Source organism: Lissotriton vulgaris, chromosome 5, assembly GCF_964263255.1.
Source record: "Lissotriton vulgaris chromosome 5, aLisVul1.2, whole genome shotgun sequence".
NCBI classification, from domain to species: domain Eukaryota; kingdom Metazoa; phylum Chordata; class Amphibia; order Caudata; family Salamandridae; genus Lissotriton; species Lissotriton vulgaris.
The window spans coordinates 349,194,497-349,212,714 of record NC_141693.1 but is presented as its reverse complement, the minus strand read 5'-3'; the positions used below and the strand labels follow the sequence as shown (position 1 = coordinate 349,212,714).

Below are 18,218 nucleotides of genomic sequence, written 5' to 3'. Positions count from 1 at the left end.
TTGGAAATACTAGTTTTCCTTGATACCTATTTTTCACTCTTTATATTTTACCAAATGAATTGCTGTATACCCAGTACACAATGAAAAATAATTCCAAGGTGCAGCTCAGTCATTGGTTCTGGGTACCTCAGGTTCTTGGCGAACCTTCAAGCCCTATATATTTCAGCAACCAGAACGGTCCAGCAGACGTAACGGTATATTGCTTTTGAAAATCTGCCATAGTTAGAAGAAGTTACAGGTGAAAACGTATGCACAAATGGCAGTATTTTTCAACTCAATTTCAATCTTGTTACTTTCCATAGGAAACCCTTGAAGGAGCTGCACAAGTCACCCCTTGCTAAATTTAGAATTTTGTTTACTTTTCAGAACTGTAAAGCTTTCCAGGATCCATCACTGGTTTCACCCCATTTAACTGGAAGGAGGTTGAAAGCACAAGAAATAGGAAACATGGGCAGATAGTGATTTTAGCACCACAGACTCTTTGTTGATACCATTTGCAGGGAAAACCAACTGCTTTCTTCTGCAGCACTTTTTTCCCATTTTACCCCGAAAAACTTAATTGAACAGTTTTTTGGCTAATTTATCGGTCCCCTCCAAGGGAATCCACTAACCCTGGGTACCTTTAGAATCCCTGAGATGTTGAAAAAAAATAAACAAATTTGGCATGGATACCTTATGTGGACAAAGAGTTACGGGGGCTTAAGCACAAACTACCTCAAATAGCCAAAAAAAGGTTTGGCACAAGGGGAAAAGGCCTGGCAGTGGAAGGGTTAAAGAAGGACTGCCTTAGAGTAAGCCACAAACTTGTCAAACCCTCGGGAAGTATGCTGTGCCAGAGGTATCTGGAATGGACGATAATATGTGGGATAGAATGTTACTCACCCGTTTTAAACTAGGTTTTGTGAGATGGCACTTGAGCTTTTTCCCTTTGTCAGTTTGAGCCATCTAAAATATTGTTATGCCCCTGTGACAAAACTTTATGTCAAAGTCTTTTGCACTTTATCTTTTTTGCAAATTTTATTCTGATTTTAGTAAAAGGTTTTTAATGCCATTAATCAGAGCCAGGGGCATTAGAAGATTCTGGGCTCATTTGGCTTATTTGCAACAGCTTGACACCGCCTCAAATTATATAAATATTTGCTCTTTTTTAAAATGTGCTATTAATAAAAGGAAACTAATGTTCTTTTAACTGCAATAGACCTATGTATGTTAGATATGCATTTTTGCTTGTTTTTTCTTAACCGTTATTATGAATCATGTAATCTTTTTCAGTTGCATTTGCGCTCTATTTTCTTTTGCAGATGCTGGAGAGTAGGCAGTTCTAAAAGTGGTTTGATATAGCCTCAATATACTGTCCCACTGTGTTTTGCCTCTTAAAGGCTTTCAATTCTGTGTATGGTTTTTCTTGAGTTTTATTTTAATAATGTTGTTCGATGTACTTTTATGGTTACTTTGAGAACTAAATAAAGTTTCTTGACTGACTGACTGACGGTGTTAATGTTGGAAAGTCCTAATTTTAAACAGAGGCATGTACTATCCCACTTCTGAAAAAACATATTATGTAGCATACTTCTATGTTGATTTTTCCTTCCCTTTTCTTTGGTATTACGGATTTTGTTCTTTGTCATTCCTCAGACAACAGTTTCCCTGTCTAACTGATTGCTCTTTGGCTGATGGAGACTGGATCTTGGTTATACTTTTTCACATCTGTATTTTTCTTGTTATGTTTTTTTTTGCACCAGCTACAGTGACTCTCTAGCATCACAAAAAAGGAAGGGCTTGAAAATGGGGGAAGGGACGATTTACAGTGATTGTGCAACCGTGTTATATGCATTGGTAGTTCAACATAATGTTTTTCTGGATATTGGCGTTTTTTAATAGATCTTTCATTCTCTAACTGCTATACAAATAACTGTTCCTCTCATACCCCATATAGGTTGGTCATCGGTTCTGCTGGGGATACAGATTATCAGCAGATGTGCGTTCTGGATCAGGTATCTGACTTGGGAAGCCTGGCAGAGGGGGGAGGATTACGAAGAATAAGCATGAACAAAGACTCCCATTGCACCATAGTGACTTTATACTGATTATTGTTCTTGTGTCCTTTCATCTTCCTTGGTGTCACTGCTATCGATTTGTCAGTTTCCCTACAACTTGAGAAGGTGAACCTATCTCTGTCCAGTCTAACATACTGGTAAGCAGCGATCTCCTAAGGTTGCAAGAAGATACCTCTACTTCTAATAATTCCTGTGGGTATCAATTCCTCCAGCCACCAGAAAAGAACAGCCAGGAGCTCTGCATGGACAGGAAAGCCTGGCAGCAGCATCATAATGAGGAATGGAGGGAGCGTGGCTAGAGCGCCGATGGCGGTGTTCGCCTGAACGCTCGGCTCCGAGACCGAGCCTGCAATTATCCTGATTTTCGAGGGACACAGGCGCCCCGACCCCCCGAACTGAAGAGCGCCGTGGGGGCTGACTCGGGGGACGCCTGAGGGGACTCGGAAAACAACTGGCCGAGGGAGAATGCGAAGCTGCGAGGTGAGCGGAGCGGAGCTCAAGATGGCGCCCGCTCCGTCTCTGTAGGCCCGGAGAGAGCCACGGCCCTGAGGAGGCCGCCGTCTCCAGACCCATGTTCCCTATACTTTCCCCGTTGAAGGAGCGGCGTTGCGACCGACTACCTAGTTGGCTGTGGACACCGGGGACCCTTCCAGACGACTTCCGCCGAGATCGCTGATCACTCCGTCGGCACTGCGGGGGCCCTGAGTGCCGGAGGGCGTGACTAGCCGCGCCGAGCTGCCTGGAGCGGAGCGGACCTACTCCGTCTTGATCCTGAGGCCAGCGGCGGGCGTGCTCGGTACCATTGTGTTGGGAGGAGTCCGGACCCCCCCTCGGGTCCAGAGGGACACAACGAGCGGCTGCACAACACTTGGACGGACTGCCGGGGGTTCGGCGAGATCGGTGGTTGAGGACGGAGGCCTGGCCCGAACCCGGCGGGGCACTATTGCCCAGCGACGATCGCTCCCTCTTCCCCCCCTCTGCTTGCTCCCGGGGACGAGGCCGCTGCTAAATACTGGACGGCTGATTGGTGGGGGAACCCCACCCCACTACGTTGGGTTCGGTTGACGGTCTACGGCGGCACAGAACCACAGCCAGTATTTAGAGGCACTCTGCTGGACCCCCCTCCCGTCTGGACACCTGTTGGACTCCCCACTGGAGAACACGGCCGTCATAGGGAAGCCAAAGGGTGCTAAAGGTGGCACTCAGGCCGTCTCAGACACGGAGGCTCCTGACAAAGATGACCGGCTGGACCCGGAGAAATCGGGGGGCCCTCACCTACAGCAACAATTCGATAGGATCCTGGAGGCGATCGCAGATACGCGATCGGCCCTACAACAAGACATTGCTCAGGTTGCGACGAGTCTGGGCCTGCTCAGAGCGGATCATGGTAAGCTCTCAGACAGAGTCAAAGACTTGGAGAGCTCGGTGGGAATCTTGGAACCCGCGCAAAAGACCCTGGCCGCTGCCATGAAAGATGCCTTATCCCGGATTGGGGACCTGGAGAGACGAGCGGAGGACGCGGAAGGGCGTAACAGGAGGAATAACATCCGCGTGGTGGGCCTACTGGAGAAGATTGAAAATGGCGACATGGTGGCCTATCTGGAGAACTGGCTCCGGACTGTGGTAGCGCCTGAGGGGCTCTCCTCCTTCTACACCTTGGAGCGGGCACACAGGGTGCCGGCCAAACCTCCACAACAGGGCCGATCCCCACGCCCGGTGGTGGCGTGGCTACTGCATTTCCGTGACAGAGATCTCCTCCTCAACGCTGCCAGGCAAAATGGACCGTACCAGGTGGCGAACAGTCAAGTGAACATTTTTCAGGACTCTACCTACGAAACCCAGCGAAAGCGGGCCTCCTTCCTGGTGATCAAACGGGAATTGCGGAGCGAGAGCATTCAGTACTCCCTGCTGTTTCCGGCGAAACTCCGCATCATCCTAGACGGCACAACCAAATTTTTCGAAAACCCGGAGGACGTATGCAGCTGGCTTGAGTTATACAGAGCTGGCAAAGACGGATTTGGTTCCTCCTTCCAATCCACATCGGAAACTGGACGTCAACGGAGGTCTAAGAGAATCCGGAGCCGCCGTGGTAGATCGGGCAGACCCTCGACGGTGGAGACTGTGGCGGAGCGGCCAGGGGTGCTAGAGATGGTTTCCAACATGTCTGGCTCCCAAGGCGGACCCATCACGGAAGACTCGGAACCTGGCGAAGGTGGAGGCCAATCGGACACAGAGGACTCTGAGACTGACAGTGTGAACTTACCTGTGATTACCCCTGATTCGGCGGAGGGCCTACTAGTTGGACAGGGATGAACTCGGGTGAGCTGGTTCCAGTTGGGGGAGGGGAAATGGCGGGGGTGGGGGGGACCCTGGCGGGAGCTGCTGGGCCATTGATTATCGGGTGGATTGGGGTAGTACCTTCTTCCCGACCTCTATGACCTGGAGCTCGGTCACGTCTCGGCAGCATTGAGACGCGGTGACCCCCTATCGACGCTCGACCCCCACTCAGCCCTTAAGGCACACCTGCGGTGGCTACCGTCAGGTTAGTTGGGAGGGGTGTTTTTTCTAAGGGTAAGGTTTGGATGGGAACTGGATGGTACTATTTGGGACCTGTTCTGGGGAGGGTGGAGGGGAGTAAGGGGTTGGGGGGAGTTCTGCTGTTGTTGGGGGGGGAGACTGCCATTGGTGTGGGGCTAACAGTGAGTTTGATCGTACTTGAGCATTGCTGGGGGAAACTGGATGAGACACTATGGGACAATGGCTGATTTAACCAATTTGAAATGTATCACTTGGAATGTGCGAGGCCTTCACACCATGGCCAGACGACATAAGATCCATGCTTACCTAGTGCGCCGAGGGGTACAGATTGCGCTGCTACAGGAGACACACCTCACTAAATCAGAAGGATTGGCGCTGCAGCGTAGGTGGAGAGGGCAGGTATACTGCACCACATGTTCAGCTTATGCGAGAGGCGTGTTGATCTGGGTGCGGGCCAGGGTACCCCTACAGGTTACTAAATCCATGGTGGATCCGGAGGGGCGATTCGTGGCAATTTCCGGTACACTGGGGGGTAGGGCTCTGAACATTTGCTGCATTTATGCGCCTAACGTGGACCAACTCGCTTTCCTGACCGCGCTGTCGGGCTCCCTGGCCCATTATCTATCGGGATCCCTCTTGATAGGAGGAGACTTTAATTCGGTGGTGGACGTTGATCTCGACCGATCACATCCCCCCCTCCCGGACTCACCAGTCCGTCGAGTGGCCAAAGGTAGGAGGGAGTGGCAGGCTCAATGGGGACTGACGGACATTTGGCGAGCACAACACCCGCGCACCCGGGACTACTCCCACTTCTCCGGCATGCATGAGCCGCATGTGCGACTGGACGGGCTGCTGGGATCGACGGAACTAGTATCCGCGACCTTGAGGTTTGAGTACCTGACGAGGACTATCTCCGATCACAATCCCCTACTAGCAGATTTTCGATGGTTTCCCGGTGCCCCTAGTGTGCCCACTTGGAAGCTGCGCCCGAGATATTAGAAGATCTGGTGTTTAAGACGGAGCTAGAAGATAAAATTACCGAGTACTTCGCGGAGAATGAGGGCACGGCTGGGACGAGGGCCACGGAGTGGGATGCATTTAAAGTGGTGGTTAGGGGATATTGCATAACAAAGAAGGTGGGCATGAGGCGGCGCATTCTGGACGACCTGGCTGGTGCTGATCGGAGACTCCGTGAGATGGAGCTTCTTCGCCCCGGCCACCCGGAACTTCAGGAGCAAGCCTTGGCAGCGAGGGAAGCGGTAGCTGTGGAGGTTGAACGACTACGTAGCTTCGACTATAAGGCCTACTTGACCAGGTCACTAGCGGAGGGGGATAAATCAGGAGCGCTCCTGGCTTGGCTGGCCAACCCCGTGTGGCGTACTACCCCTACGATGGCAATGCGTACCGCGGAGGGCAACGAGGTATGCACTCAGCCCAAGATCCTTGATTGCTACCTGCGTTACTATGAAAGGTTATACCGCAGTAGATTAACGCAGGACACTGCCCAGATTGATGAATACTTGCAGGGTCTGTCGATCCCCGCTCTAGAGCCTGAACAAGCGAAAGACTTGGGGAGAGACGTGGAGCTGGGGGAAATCCGCAGCGCCATAAAGGGGATGGCGAGAAACAAGACTCCGGGCCTAGACGGACTCCCGGTGGAGTTTTACTCCACCTACGCGGACCTCCTGGCCCCCCGGTTATTGGTGGTGTATAGGGAAGCGAGGCGCCTGGGACGCCTCCCCGGCTCGATGTGCGAGGCCCTGGTAGTCCCCCTACTCAAGCCTGGCAGGGAGGGCAATGACCCGGCATCTTACCGACCGCTTTCGATGCTAACAGTTGACTACAAAATTTTGAGCAGCATACTAGCATCGAGATTGTTGGGCCACATGAGCTCCTTAGTGCATGACGATCAGGCGGGATTCATCCCCAAACGTAACACGACAATGAATATCGGTCGCCTATTCCGCCTACTAGAGGAAACCCATGTTGAGGACCCGTGCACCTTAATCCTCTCGATTGACCTTGAAAAGGCTTTCGACAGTTTGGAGTGGGAGTACCTCCGTAGAGTGCTTGTGCGCTTCGGTTTGGGGGAGGGGTTTCTCCGATGGACCACGGTGCTATATGCTTTGGCGATGGCCAGAGTGAGATCGGGCCCACTGATTTCCCAACAATACCCAGTGGAACGAGGTACGAGGCAGGGATGCTCGTTGTCCCCCCTGCTCTTTGCGCTCGCGGTAGAACCTCTGGCGCTGTCGATTCGGACTGGGGCTTATTTCAGGGGGTTGCGAGCCTCGACGGGGCAACAATACATCTCTCTCTATGCCGACGACCTGTTGCTCTTCCTTGAGGATTCGGGTGAAGCCCTGGCCGGGGCTGATACTGCACTTACGACCTTCAGGAGCTCTCGGGCCTTAGAGTGAACTGGACCAAAACCTGCTTGTTCCCGGTTCGAAGGGGGGAGCCCCGACCTGACACTACCAGGGTGATTAGATGGGAGCCTTGCTGCCTCAAATACCTCGGGGTATACGTGTATCATGACCCTGCCGATATCCTCGACGGTAATATCTCCTCTTGTGTTCGTGCACTGCGGGGCAGTATGGGCTTTTGGGCCACCCTGCCGCTATCGGTGGCAGGACGTATTGCACTGCTGAAGATGGTGGCGCTTCCTCGGCTGTTGTATTACTTTAGGACGCTCCCGGTCTGGGTCCCGCCGGCCACCTTCCGGTCCTTGAATTCCATGCTAGTGACGTTCCTCTGGGGATCAGGCCGCCGCAGGGTGGCGCTCAAGACCCTGATGAGGCCGAAATCGGAGGGGGGGCTGGCGGTGCCCGACTTTGAAAAGTACTATTTGGCTGCCCAGTTGCAGACTTATACCCAGGAGGTAGCGCAGGAGTTTTGAGGCCCAGAGGAGAGGAGGGGACGTGGTATGCCCAGACATGTTATATCCTATATTGCACTACAACAACGGTTAGCCTTGAGGGACCTCACTCACGAAGAACGCACCATACGGCTGTGCTGGAACCGTGTACATGGCCGGGCGGAGCTGAAACGCCCATATGCCCCGGAGATCCCAGTGGGGTTGCTCACTGCCTTGCCACACGGTTAAGGCATTGGGAAGACGCGGGGCTACAACTGGTGGGCGACCTCTATGAGGATGGAGTGTTGTTGCCCTTTCAGGAGATTCTGGACCGCTTTGACATACCTCAGGGTGATTTCCTGCTTCACGCGGCGGTCACGAGGGTGATCCATACGCACTGGCAGAAGGGCCTAGAGGAACCACCGATGTCAGTGGCATGCCACTATGTCATGATGTCGTCGGGGACGGTCAAAGCAGTAACGTGCTTGTACTCCAGAATGGTCAACGAGGAGCTACCCCCGCTAGATACACTCAGGACTCGGTGGGAGGCTGACATTGGGAAAGACATACCAGAGACGTGGGCACAGCTGATGCGCCGAGCCTGGAAGGGAACGCGTCACGCCCGGTTTCAGTTGGTTCACTTTTATATACTTCATCGAGCCTACTTGACCCCGGAGAAAATTCAGAAATACTTTGCTTCAGACACGGCGGCCTGCCCCAGATGCCGGATGCCTGCAGCTGACCTCATACACATGTTGTGGTCCTGCCCTGCGCTGACCTCATACTGGTTGCTGATAGGAGACACCCTTAATGGGGTCACTGGGAGGTCCCTGGCATTTGACGCTGCGGTAGGGATCCTACATTGGTTCCCTCACACTCCCAAAAACAAACTCTCCAGTAAATTTATTGACCTGGGGCTCATTCTAGCAAAGCAGGAGATAACTAGGCATTGGAAAGCGCGGGTTGGTCCAACAGGCACTAAATGGCGCAACAAAGTTCTAAAATGGGCTATGGGGGAGAGCACCCTGAGGTATCAACTGGCGAGACGGATGCAGAACGAGAAGGCGTTAGAGGCAGCACAGGAGTGGGAGACGTTGGTGCAGGCCTTGCGCGATTACAGCACTTCCAGCGAATCCGACAGTGATGACGGTGAACAGCCCCCGTCCCAGTAGAACTGTTTCACAACGATCTCCTATATCGAAGGAAAAGGTTTCCTACCACAAGCTCTCAGCACACACACAGCGCACCGATGGCGGGGTGGGAGGGGGGGGGGTGGTGGATGGAGGTAGAGGGAAGCGAAGTAAGCTCTCACTGACATTGCCGTTTTTCATACCGTATGATTGGTCCTTGGTCCTCTGGGGGGGTTGGGTCGGGTGGGAGGACTGGGGTGTTTTCAAGTTGTTTAGAAAAGCAGAAGGAGACCGTTCAATTATTTAGGTCGACACTAGAAGACCGCAAGACCCTCATACGTGGGTTCACCGCAAACGCCGCCCAGCCTCCGGGATGTGGGCTGAATGGCTGTGTGAAAGGGGTGTTCCCCTACCTGGGTTTCTTTCTTTTAATTGATACAGGGGATGTGTCTTTGAGCTGACATGTAATTTTGGCTAATTCCTGCAGTAAAAATATATTTAAAAAAAAAAAAGAAAATCATAATGAGGAATGGTACGACAGGGATAGACAAAGAAATAGAGGGAGGTAGCTGCAGAGCCGCACCATGCGAGAGAGATGGGACTGTTTGCTCCAAATGCCAAACATATAATACATAAATAAAAGGACTACTAATATCTCATCAATAATTTCAGCTACATCTGCACTAAATAGGCATATCAGCAAATTGCTGCAGGCGCATCCAAAATATGGCGGTCAATAAGCCAATTCCTGAAGGGTGCACCCCTAAAAGTAGCTGAAGAGGTTGATCCAAAACCATTTTTTAAAGTTATTTGTTGGGCTGACGGGAGGTCTTGCCAGACTCCTAAATTGTCTGTAGCAAAATCTAAAAAGAAAAAGCCAAAACCAGAAATAGGAGCTCCATCCAGTCTTTTAGAATCTCAATATTTTAATATGCGCTAACTTCTGAAATAGGAAAAGGCAATGTTTATGCAGAGAAAAAAAATGAGATCTTAAGAAGCACTAATTCTATAGAATATGCTTTGTTTGGTGGACAGGGAATGAGCAAAAAGTGGTCAAGAATTGAGGGTTTTGCCATTATAAAACCTGAAATACTTGTGAAACTGTTGTATCTTCCCTCCTAGAATTTTGGGTTGTTGCCCGGTTGCCTTGTGCTCTATTTGAAATGTTTAGAGAGAAGTTGGAGTTGGTGATGTGACCACCCTGCGCTCCTGTCTGCTGTGTAGCTACTTTGAATAAAACTTGACTGAACCTCTACATTGCCTACCGGCTAAATTACTATAGAAACATGTTGCCATTAATAAGGGCACTGTGTTGGATCTGGCATTGGACTAACAATAATACATTTGCTCTTGAAAAAATATCAAAGAGTTTGAATTATTGTGGTGTAGTGGCCTTGCATTGGGTTTAAATTTAGTGGTTGAAACTTAAGTCCAAGATTTCCCAGGTGACAGACACACTGCTAACATTTGGGCATATCACTTTTTTTGTGTTCTGCTACACATTCTAATCTCTAAAGCTTCCTTTGGGCAGCGCCTAGTGCCTTACAGCTAGGCTCCTCAATTGAAACCTCCATGTTTTGGTATTAAGGGAGAGGAAACATTGAAATCCCTTGGTTTAACTTAAGAAGTAGGTATGTGTGAAAGCAGTACAAGAGCTGTAGGAGCAGTAGATGTCTTTTACCTGTGCAGTAATCCAGAGGGCACGTCAAGCGAACCTTATAATCTTGGCAGGACTTCCCATTCTGATCTTCATTAAGGCAAGCAAAGCCATTGTCTGCATCGAACCTGCAAATACATATATGTGCAATTCCAATATCAGTATATCTGTGATCTATTTGCTTTCTATATCCACACGCACACAAAAATATGTATGTGAACATTTGGCGGTTTCCTGTCATCAAGACTTCTTCGGGAACTCCATTGGCATCTCTTATTTTATTGCAATTTTTTTCTGGACCTCTCCCTTTTCATAAGGTAGCATAAAGCAAATCTTTTGTCTGTTAACCAGCAGGTTGAAAAGCAATCTGACATCTTATTGGTTTGGTCATGGGTATCCACTTTTACAAACCTTCTTTTAACCTGATCTTCCAACCCTCTTCTGTTCCTTTGTACCATTTGTTCCTTTGTACCATTCAACTCACAGAACTGTGTGCTCTGGCCGTTGCCTCAGAATGCTGCATGCCCTGGGCAGGTTATGGGAGCAGAGTTCTGGTGCTCCACCAGAACCTCACACCTGGCCAGCATGAGGGAAGGTCAAGAAGGGTCAGGACATCTGGGGATCATGTTTATAGTGCAGCCCTATTTTTATACATGTTCAACAAATGAGCTACTTGACCTGAATAAAAGGTTAACGAAAGTGGTTGAACATTTTTAGTTTTAGAGGGGACTACTATCACTTTACAGTTTTCGCTGATTTATGTCCAGCTTTCTAGATCACCTAGAGGTCAACTTTTAGGGCATTGCATGGCCTCCATGGTGTAGTTTATCCATTAATCCAGGAAGATGCTGCACCACTAGAGTCATAGCTACTGATTTCTATGATAACCTCCAATATTCCAAGACACTAGTGTGAGGAAACGGGATCTACCTGTGAAAACCTCCTGTTTTTTGCTTTCAGACCTTTGCTGTGGCATGGGATCCCAAATGGAGCGTCACCCACTGTAATGCTCTTGGTAAAATGTTGTGAGCTGTAAACTCCAGGGCCTACCATTTAAAATGAGGTCAGCAGCTCTGGACAGTCAACGCATGGGTCTCTGAACAGGCTGTAGAGGTATGAGTACACACTCAAGCACACATGGAAAATGAGTGACAAAGAGTTTTGGCCCACATGCATCAACAATGCCATTTGTGATTCCTTATTAGCGAAAAATAAGGATGCGCTAATAAGGAATAGCAAAAGGCTATGCATGAAGAAATCGCTAAACAAATTGTGATTTCTTAATATTCCTTAATTGCGACGCGCAAATTGCGAGTCGCAATTAAGGAATACCTCCCCATTCATTCCTATGGGCCTAAATTGAGAATGCAATTTCAAGGGTGCAGGGGTGTCCAAAGGACACCCTGTTGCACTCCTGAAATTGATCTGTGCACATATGTTGCGCACACACATGCCCTTAGGGCATGTGTGTGCACAACATGAAACTTTGAAAAATGCACAAAAGTGCATTTTCCAAAGTTTTTGCAAATTACCATGAAGTTGAACTTCATGGTAATTTGCTACTCCTATTAGCGAAATCGCCAATTTGTTTACTTTGATGCATTGCATTTAAGGAATCTCAATTTAGGATTCCTTAAATGCGTTCGCAATTTAAGGAATCTCAATTTAGAGATTCCTTAAATTGCGATTTTTGCATTTGGGATGATGCATCCCAAATGCAAAAATACCAGTCGCAAAGGGGCAGATTCTGAGAATCTGCCTGTTTGCGACCGGTTTTTAGCTTGATGTATGTGGTTGTTAGTCTGGTATAGTTATCATTGTGACCTATGGATCTCAGATTAAGGGGTCGATTACGATGTCGTTCGGAAACCATCGGTTTAGGAATGGTTTCCAACCGATTCAGATTCCGGGAGTCCTTCCGAACGATTACGATGGTTCCCAACACCGTTCGGTTGGACTCCCATTGACTTTAATGAGGGCCTGTGCTCCGACCAAATACACAGGCTCCCATTGAATAAAGGGGTGGTTGAGAAAAATCGTACGTACACCCCAAGGTGTCTGTCACACTGTGCATGGTTGGAAAGGGTACCCCCATGGGCCCGATTAGGAGGCCCCCTGGTGAAGGGGGACCAGCTATTGGCCCCCAAAGTCAGATTCTGACAGCCAATCTGTGTCAGAACAACCGATTCGGAAAGGCTGTCCAAATTCACCATCCTTATCGCTCAGTCGGAAACGCGGTCCGTAGACCTGTACGAGTCAGCTCTGAATGACTCGGTTACTCTGAATGCCATTTGGAACCGAGTCGGACAGTCCGAATGGTTTCTGAACATCATAATCGGTCCTTTGGAAATGTTCCTCAGTCAGTCAGAAACAAGACTTCTGTATCGGATTCGAACAAATTGAATGCTGTTCGGAGCCCTTCCGAATGCCATCGTAATCAACCCCTAAATTGTTATTATTTCATTTGCGGAGACTGGAAGGGACTGCACCATTCTTCCTGTGTAAAGTGTATAAATGTATAATGTATATATATATATATATATATATATATATATATATATATATATATATATATATATATATATATATATATATATATATATATATATATAAAATTAAAAGGGGCATGGGGTCTTTTTAAACATAACTGGATTGCTTAACATGCTTTATAATTTGCAATTATCTCAGAGCCAATCCTTAATAAGATTCATCTGCTGCCTAGACGAGCGAGTTAATAGCTCTGCTGCACCAGCTGACAGATTACAAGTTCCATAAAATAATAGGCCCATTCAGGGAGGATTAGGAATCTCCAGTTAGAGGAAGAGGATGGGCTTAAAACTCCATAGGTGTCCTCATGGAACTGCTTTCTAATCCTTGTGAGGGAATAAACAAATACAACTAGCTGCACTGCTGCAGATACTCTTCATTCCTTTGAGATGTTCTTTCTTTTGATGCTAAGCAACTAATTACTGATGTGAAATGTAGCAATCTGATATGTACTGTGCCAGTATCTTTAATTTATTTCATGAAAATAAGATTTTGATGGTTTTCACAAAGTGATGGTTTAAAAGCTTTAATCTGAAATAAAACAGGCAAAGCAAGCTGTCCTGGTAAAACAAAAGGAGGATATGATGGCAAGAAGTGTCAAAGCATTCAGGGAGTTAAAGGGGAACGAGCAAAAGAAGCTGGCTGTTGAGGTGTGCTCTGTTGTTGATGTGAAAGACTGAAAGATGGATCTATGGAAACATGTCTGGGAGGGTTGGTGAATGAATGTATTGTTCATAGGAATGATCTGTTATACTTCTCGAGTCCCGAAAAAGGGAATGAGGAGTGGCTTTGTTGGATGTTGGCTTTTTGATAAGCAGTATTATTAATGCTGCTTTAGAGCAGCGAGGATGGTTCTTATCAGGGGATGGCCTTGGTGCAATATTTTCCTTCCGAAATATGAGCAAGCATTGACGATGTGATTGGTCGGATTACATCGACATTGAACAAGAAAAGAAATGTTTTTATTTTCCATATTATTGCATGGTGTTTCAGTACAAGGAGTGTATGTCTTCATTTTGATCACTGCCTAAAATATATCACTATAATCTGCTAATTGAGCTAAACTCCTGGCCTTAAGCCTTTTTTCTACATCTGCTATGTGGTGATGGAAGGTCTTCTTACAGTTTGATCACATCCCCTGTACTGGTGACTGACTGTCCAGAGACTGTTTCCACCTGGATGGCAATAGGTTCCTTGCACATGTCGGTTAGAAATTTCTGCCGAAGAAGGCACAAAAGTTCATATTCCCCTCTGTTATCTCTTGTTGTATACGCATTTAGCCACTTTGTCTGGCACCCTAGAAAGGAAGCAAAAGACAGAGTGAGCAGTCCATAATCACTAAGTCAGTTCTTCGTCTTTTTGTTTTGCAATAATTTATCTTGAATTCTCATAGTAGTGCTTTGTGCAATAGCAATAAACATAGCACATAACATAGCACATGTGAAGCCTTCTTCAGCTAACAAAAATGTAACCATACATAATCTAGTAAGGACATGGAGTGACAGCTGCTCCTAATGGGTAGCAGAAACACAATTATTTGGTCCTGAAGTTGATTACAGTTAGATAGAGAGAATGTGGCTCCTAAAGTAAACAGGTGATGTCTTCTGAAACTTAAAAAAAAATAAACATATTACTTAAAGCTAAGGAAAATATCTGCAGTGGAGACTGACATTACTAGGCCAAATACATTTTGTAGTACTCGATAACTGGGACCAGAGTTATTTTCATAAACCTTGCAGCACAATGGAGACAATATAAGCATTGGCTGGAGTTCAAATGTGTTGAATTTGTATTGGGCAACATACTCAATATAGTTGCAGGTCCTCTACTGATGGACTGCACCCAACCATCAAAATAAGTGTCAACCTTTTAAAGGCAGCTTGATGCAGACGCTTTACAAATATCATATTAGTAGCATCGAACTCCAATGTGTCGGGGCAGCGAGTCGTTGTCACTACTGTTCTCACAAACTTCTCAGACTTGGCACACATAAATAAGGAGAATTGTATTTGAAAAGACAGGTAAAGGGTTCTCCTCCTCAGTATTTATTGCCTTTTATTTTGTGTGGAGGTTGCTTACTCGAGGTATTGGATCTTATCTGCCTCAAAATGTAACTAGTTTAAGGTATCTGAGTTCATCCTCTTCCTTATTCAATGTTGATACATAAAGAACACTTCAATGTCTCAGTTTATAATTTTCTGTTTTCTTTTTATTCATTATTTTCATAATTTTTTCAAGATGTTACAGTATTTAGTATGTGACTCACGACAGCCGACACATGTTTTGCCCTTACATGGTCATCAGGACCAGGGCTTCCTCATGGTTGGTTGCGTCTGTTGCGCAGCTTCCTTCTCTATAGCATCCCGGTTCGTAAATGGTAACCATGTCGTCTGTTGTAAGTCACATACCGAATACTGTAACATCTTGAAAAAAATTATGAAAATCATGAATAAAAGGAAAACAGAAAATCATAAAATGAGACGTTGAAGTCAGTTGTTACATGACTTTCCGCGCCAGAAGTGCACAGCCATGAAAGACACTGACCACTGGCACATCACAACTAAGGCCTTGTAAGGGAGTCCCTGTCCCTAGAAGTCAGTTCGCAGAGCGGGGAGGATGGGTGGGGCAGTAAGGAATTACAACTAAGCTATGTCTCTTACAGAAGGTAAGTAACTTCTTCATCTGAAAGAGACAGCTAATTGTAGATTCCTTACCTTAGAATAGATACCCCAGCAATACCATCCCCAGAGGAGGGTCTGCAAACCAGGATCACACAGAAAGTCCTCGAGGACCGGACGGGCAAAATAGCCATCCCTCTGGAATGGGCTGTCCAGGCAGTAATGTCTAGTAAACTGTGCAGAGATGACCACATTGCTGCCTGGCAGATATCAAAGAATTGGACTCCACGTGCCAATGCAGTAGTTGCTGCCCTAGCCCTAGTAGAATGAGCACGCAGCCCCACTGGAGGATCATTTTTCGCTAAAGCACAGTAGAGTTTTATGCAAATAACAACCCATCGTGAGATGGTACGTTTTTGAACAGCCTGGCCTTTTATGACACCTACATATCCAATGAAGAGTTTATCATCCACCTGAAAATCTTTGGTGCGGTCAGGATAGAATGACAGCACACATTTAGGGTCCAGACAGTGGAGTCTCTCCACCTTGTAAAGGTGCGGAGGAGGGAAAAAGGTAAGCAAAGTGATTGATTGTCTTACATGAAATGGTGTAACCACTTTAGGAAGGAACGAAGGCCTCGCCCTAAGCACCACCTTGTTCGGATGCAGAGAGAAGAAAGGGTGCTTGCAAGATTGAGCCTGAAGCTCACTCATCCTGCGAGCAGAGGTGATGGCAAGAAGGAAAGCAGTTTTCTGAGTGAGGAGCCCGAGAGGACAGTTGTGAAGAGGCTCAAAGGGATCACACATAAGATATGTTAGAACAAGATTCAAGTCCCATTGGGGCATTATGAAGGGAGATGGAGGAAAAAGATAAGTAATGCCCTTAAAGAATCTATTTACAATAGGGGACTTGAATAAGGATGGCTGATCTGACAGCTGAAGAAAAGCAGAGAAATAGGAGCAAGATAGCCTTTGAGAGTGCCCAGAGCAGGGCTCTGCTGGGCCAAAGAAAGTGTGTACAAAAGGACCTCTGAAAGGGGGGCAGAAAGGGGATCCACAGCCCTCACTGTGCACCATGCCACAAACTTGTTCCATCTACAGGAGTATACCGATTTAGTGGAGGGACGCCTGGCTGCCAAGATGACATTACAGACTTCGGGCGGAAGGTCAAAAGCTGTCAACTGCAGCTGCTCAATCTCCACTCAAGGAGGTGGAGGCTAGACAGGTTTGAGTGAAAAACCGTTCCCTGCAGCTGGGAAAGAAGATCCTCCCGAAGGGGCAGTCTGATTGGAGGATTGATGGCCACGCTCAGGAGCTGTGGGTCCAGACTCTTCGTGCCCATTCCGGAGCCACATGAAAAACTTGGACCAGATCGCGCTTGATCTTCTTTAGCACCCAGGGCAGAAGTGGTACAGGCAGAAAGGCGAACAGGAGGCCACAGTTCCACTCGCACCGAAATGTGTCACCGAGCAAGTGCCGCCTTGGAAACTCCAACGCGCAGTACTGCTGACATTGTGCGTTCTCTTCGGCGGTGAACAGATTTAAGCAAGACTCTCCCCACCACTGAAAGATCCCTTGCACCACCTCTGAAGGGGCCTCTTGACATAGGGTCCTCAATCCCACCTGTCTTGTTTTTTGCAGTACTACATGGCGGTGGTGTTGTCTGTGAAAACCTGCACCACTTTCTCTTTGAGAGAGGGAAGGAATGCTTTCAGTGCCAGTCGAATCGCCAGAGGCTCCAGCAGGTTGATATGCCTCTGATGTCCACCTCTCCCAGATGGCCGCCCCATCCCATGAGTGATGCATCTGTCACCACTGTTGTATCTGGTTGGGGAAGGGAGAGGGATCTGCCTCTGACCCAAGCTTGGTTCGTTAGCCACCTCTGCAGTTGTTGTGCAGTTCCCTTGGAGATCTGAACGTAGTCAGAAAGATTCCCCCGATGCTGTACTCACTGGAATTTCAGGTACCACTGCAGAGCCCACAAATGCCATCTGGCATGATCCACCAGCAGGATGCAGTAGGCCAAGAGGCCCAGCAGCCTCAGGGTCATTCTCACCGAAATTCAGGATAGAGGGTGAAACATCGGTATTGTAGCCCAAATATCCAGAAACGCTGCTTGGGAGTATAGGTCGGAAACTGCAGTGTGTCCAGAACAGCTCAGATGAAAGGGAGAATCGGAGAGGGAGTCAGTTGTGACTTTGCCACGTTTATAGAGAACCCCAGCAAGTGCAGGAGGTCCGCCGAAGTCTGGGGGTGGGAGACAACAGCCTAGGGCAAGCTCGCCTTCAACAGCCAGACGTCGAGATAGGGGAACTGGAACCCCTGACCTGCACAGATGAGCTGCGACCACCGGCATCCCTTTCGTGAACACCAGAGGGGCACTAGTAAGTCCAAAGGGGAGCACCGTGAACGTAGATGGCATCTGTGGGCTGGCAGGCCAGGAATATGGAAATAGGCACCCTGCAAGTCCAACGCCGCCATTCAGTCTCCGGGCTCGAGGGCAGACAGGACCTGAGTCAATGTGAGCATTTTGAACTTCTCCTTCCGGAGGAAGCGGTTGAGGGCTCTGAGATCTAGAATAGGACCCTGCCTTTGTCCATCTTGGGCACCAGAAAGTAGCAGGAATAGCAGCCACAACCTACTTCTGGCGCAGGGACCCTCTCTATAGCTCCCTTGGCCAAGAGAGCTGAGACTTTCTGGAGGAGAAGCACCAAATGATCCTCCAACATGTGATCGAAAGAAGGTGGCATGGAAGGAGGGGTTGTCTCGAAGGGGAGGGAGTAGCCCCTTCGGACAATTTGCAAAACCACCTGTC

General features: G+C 48.1%; 1 protein-coding gene across 1 annotated transcript in view; it reads right to left on the bottom strand.

The window, feature by feature from the left end:
* Positions 1-18,218, bottom strand: part of LOC147710875 (mucin-5B-like) — a 208,871-nt gene that overhangs the window by 82,072 nt on the left and 108,581 nt on the right. Inside the window, exons 7-8 of the mRNA XM_086920069.1 lie at positions 13,909-14,083; positions 10,264-10,367 (exon numbers count right to left, since the gene is read on the bottom strand). Of these exons, the coding sequence (XP_086776195.1) occupies positions 10,264-10,367; positions 13,909-14,083 (279 nt within the window). The remainder of the gene's footprint in view (positions 1-10,263; positions 10,368-13,908; positions 14,084-18,218) is intronic.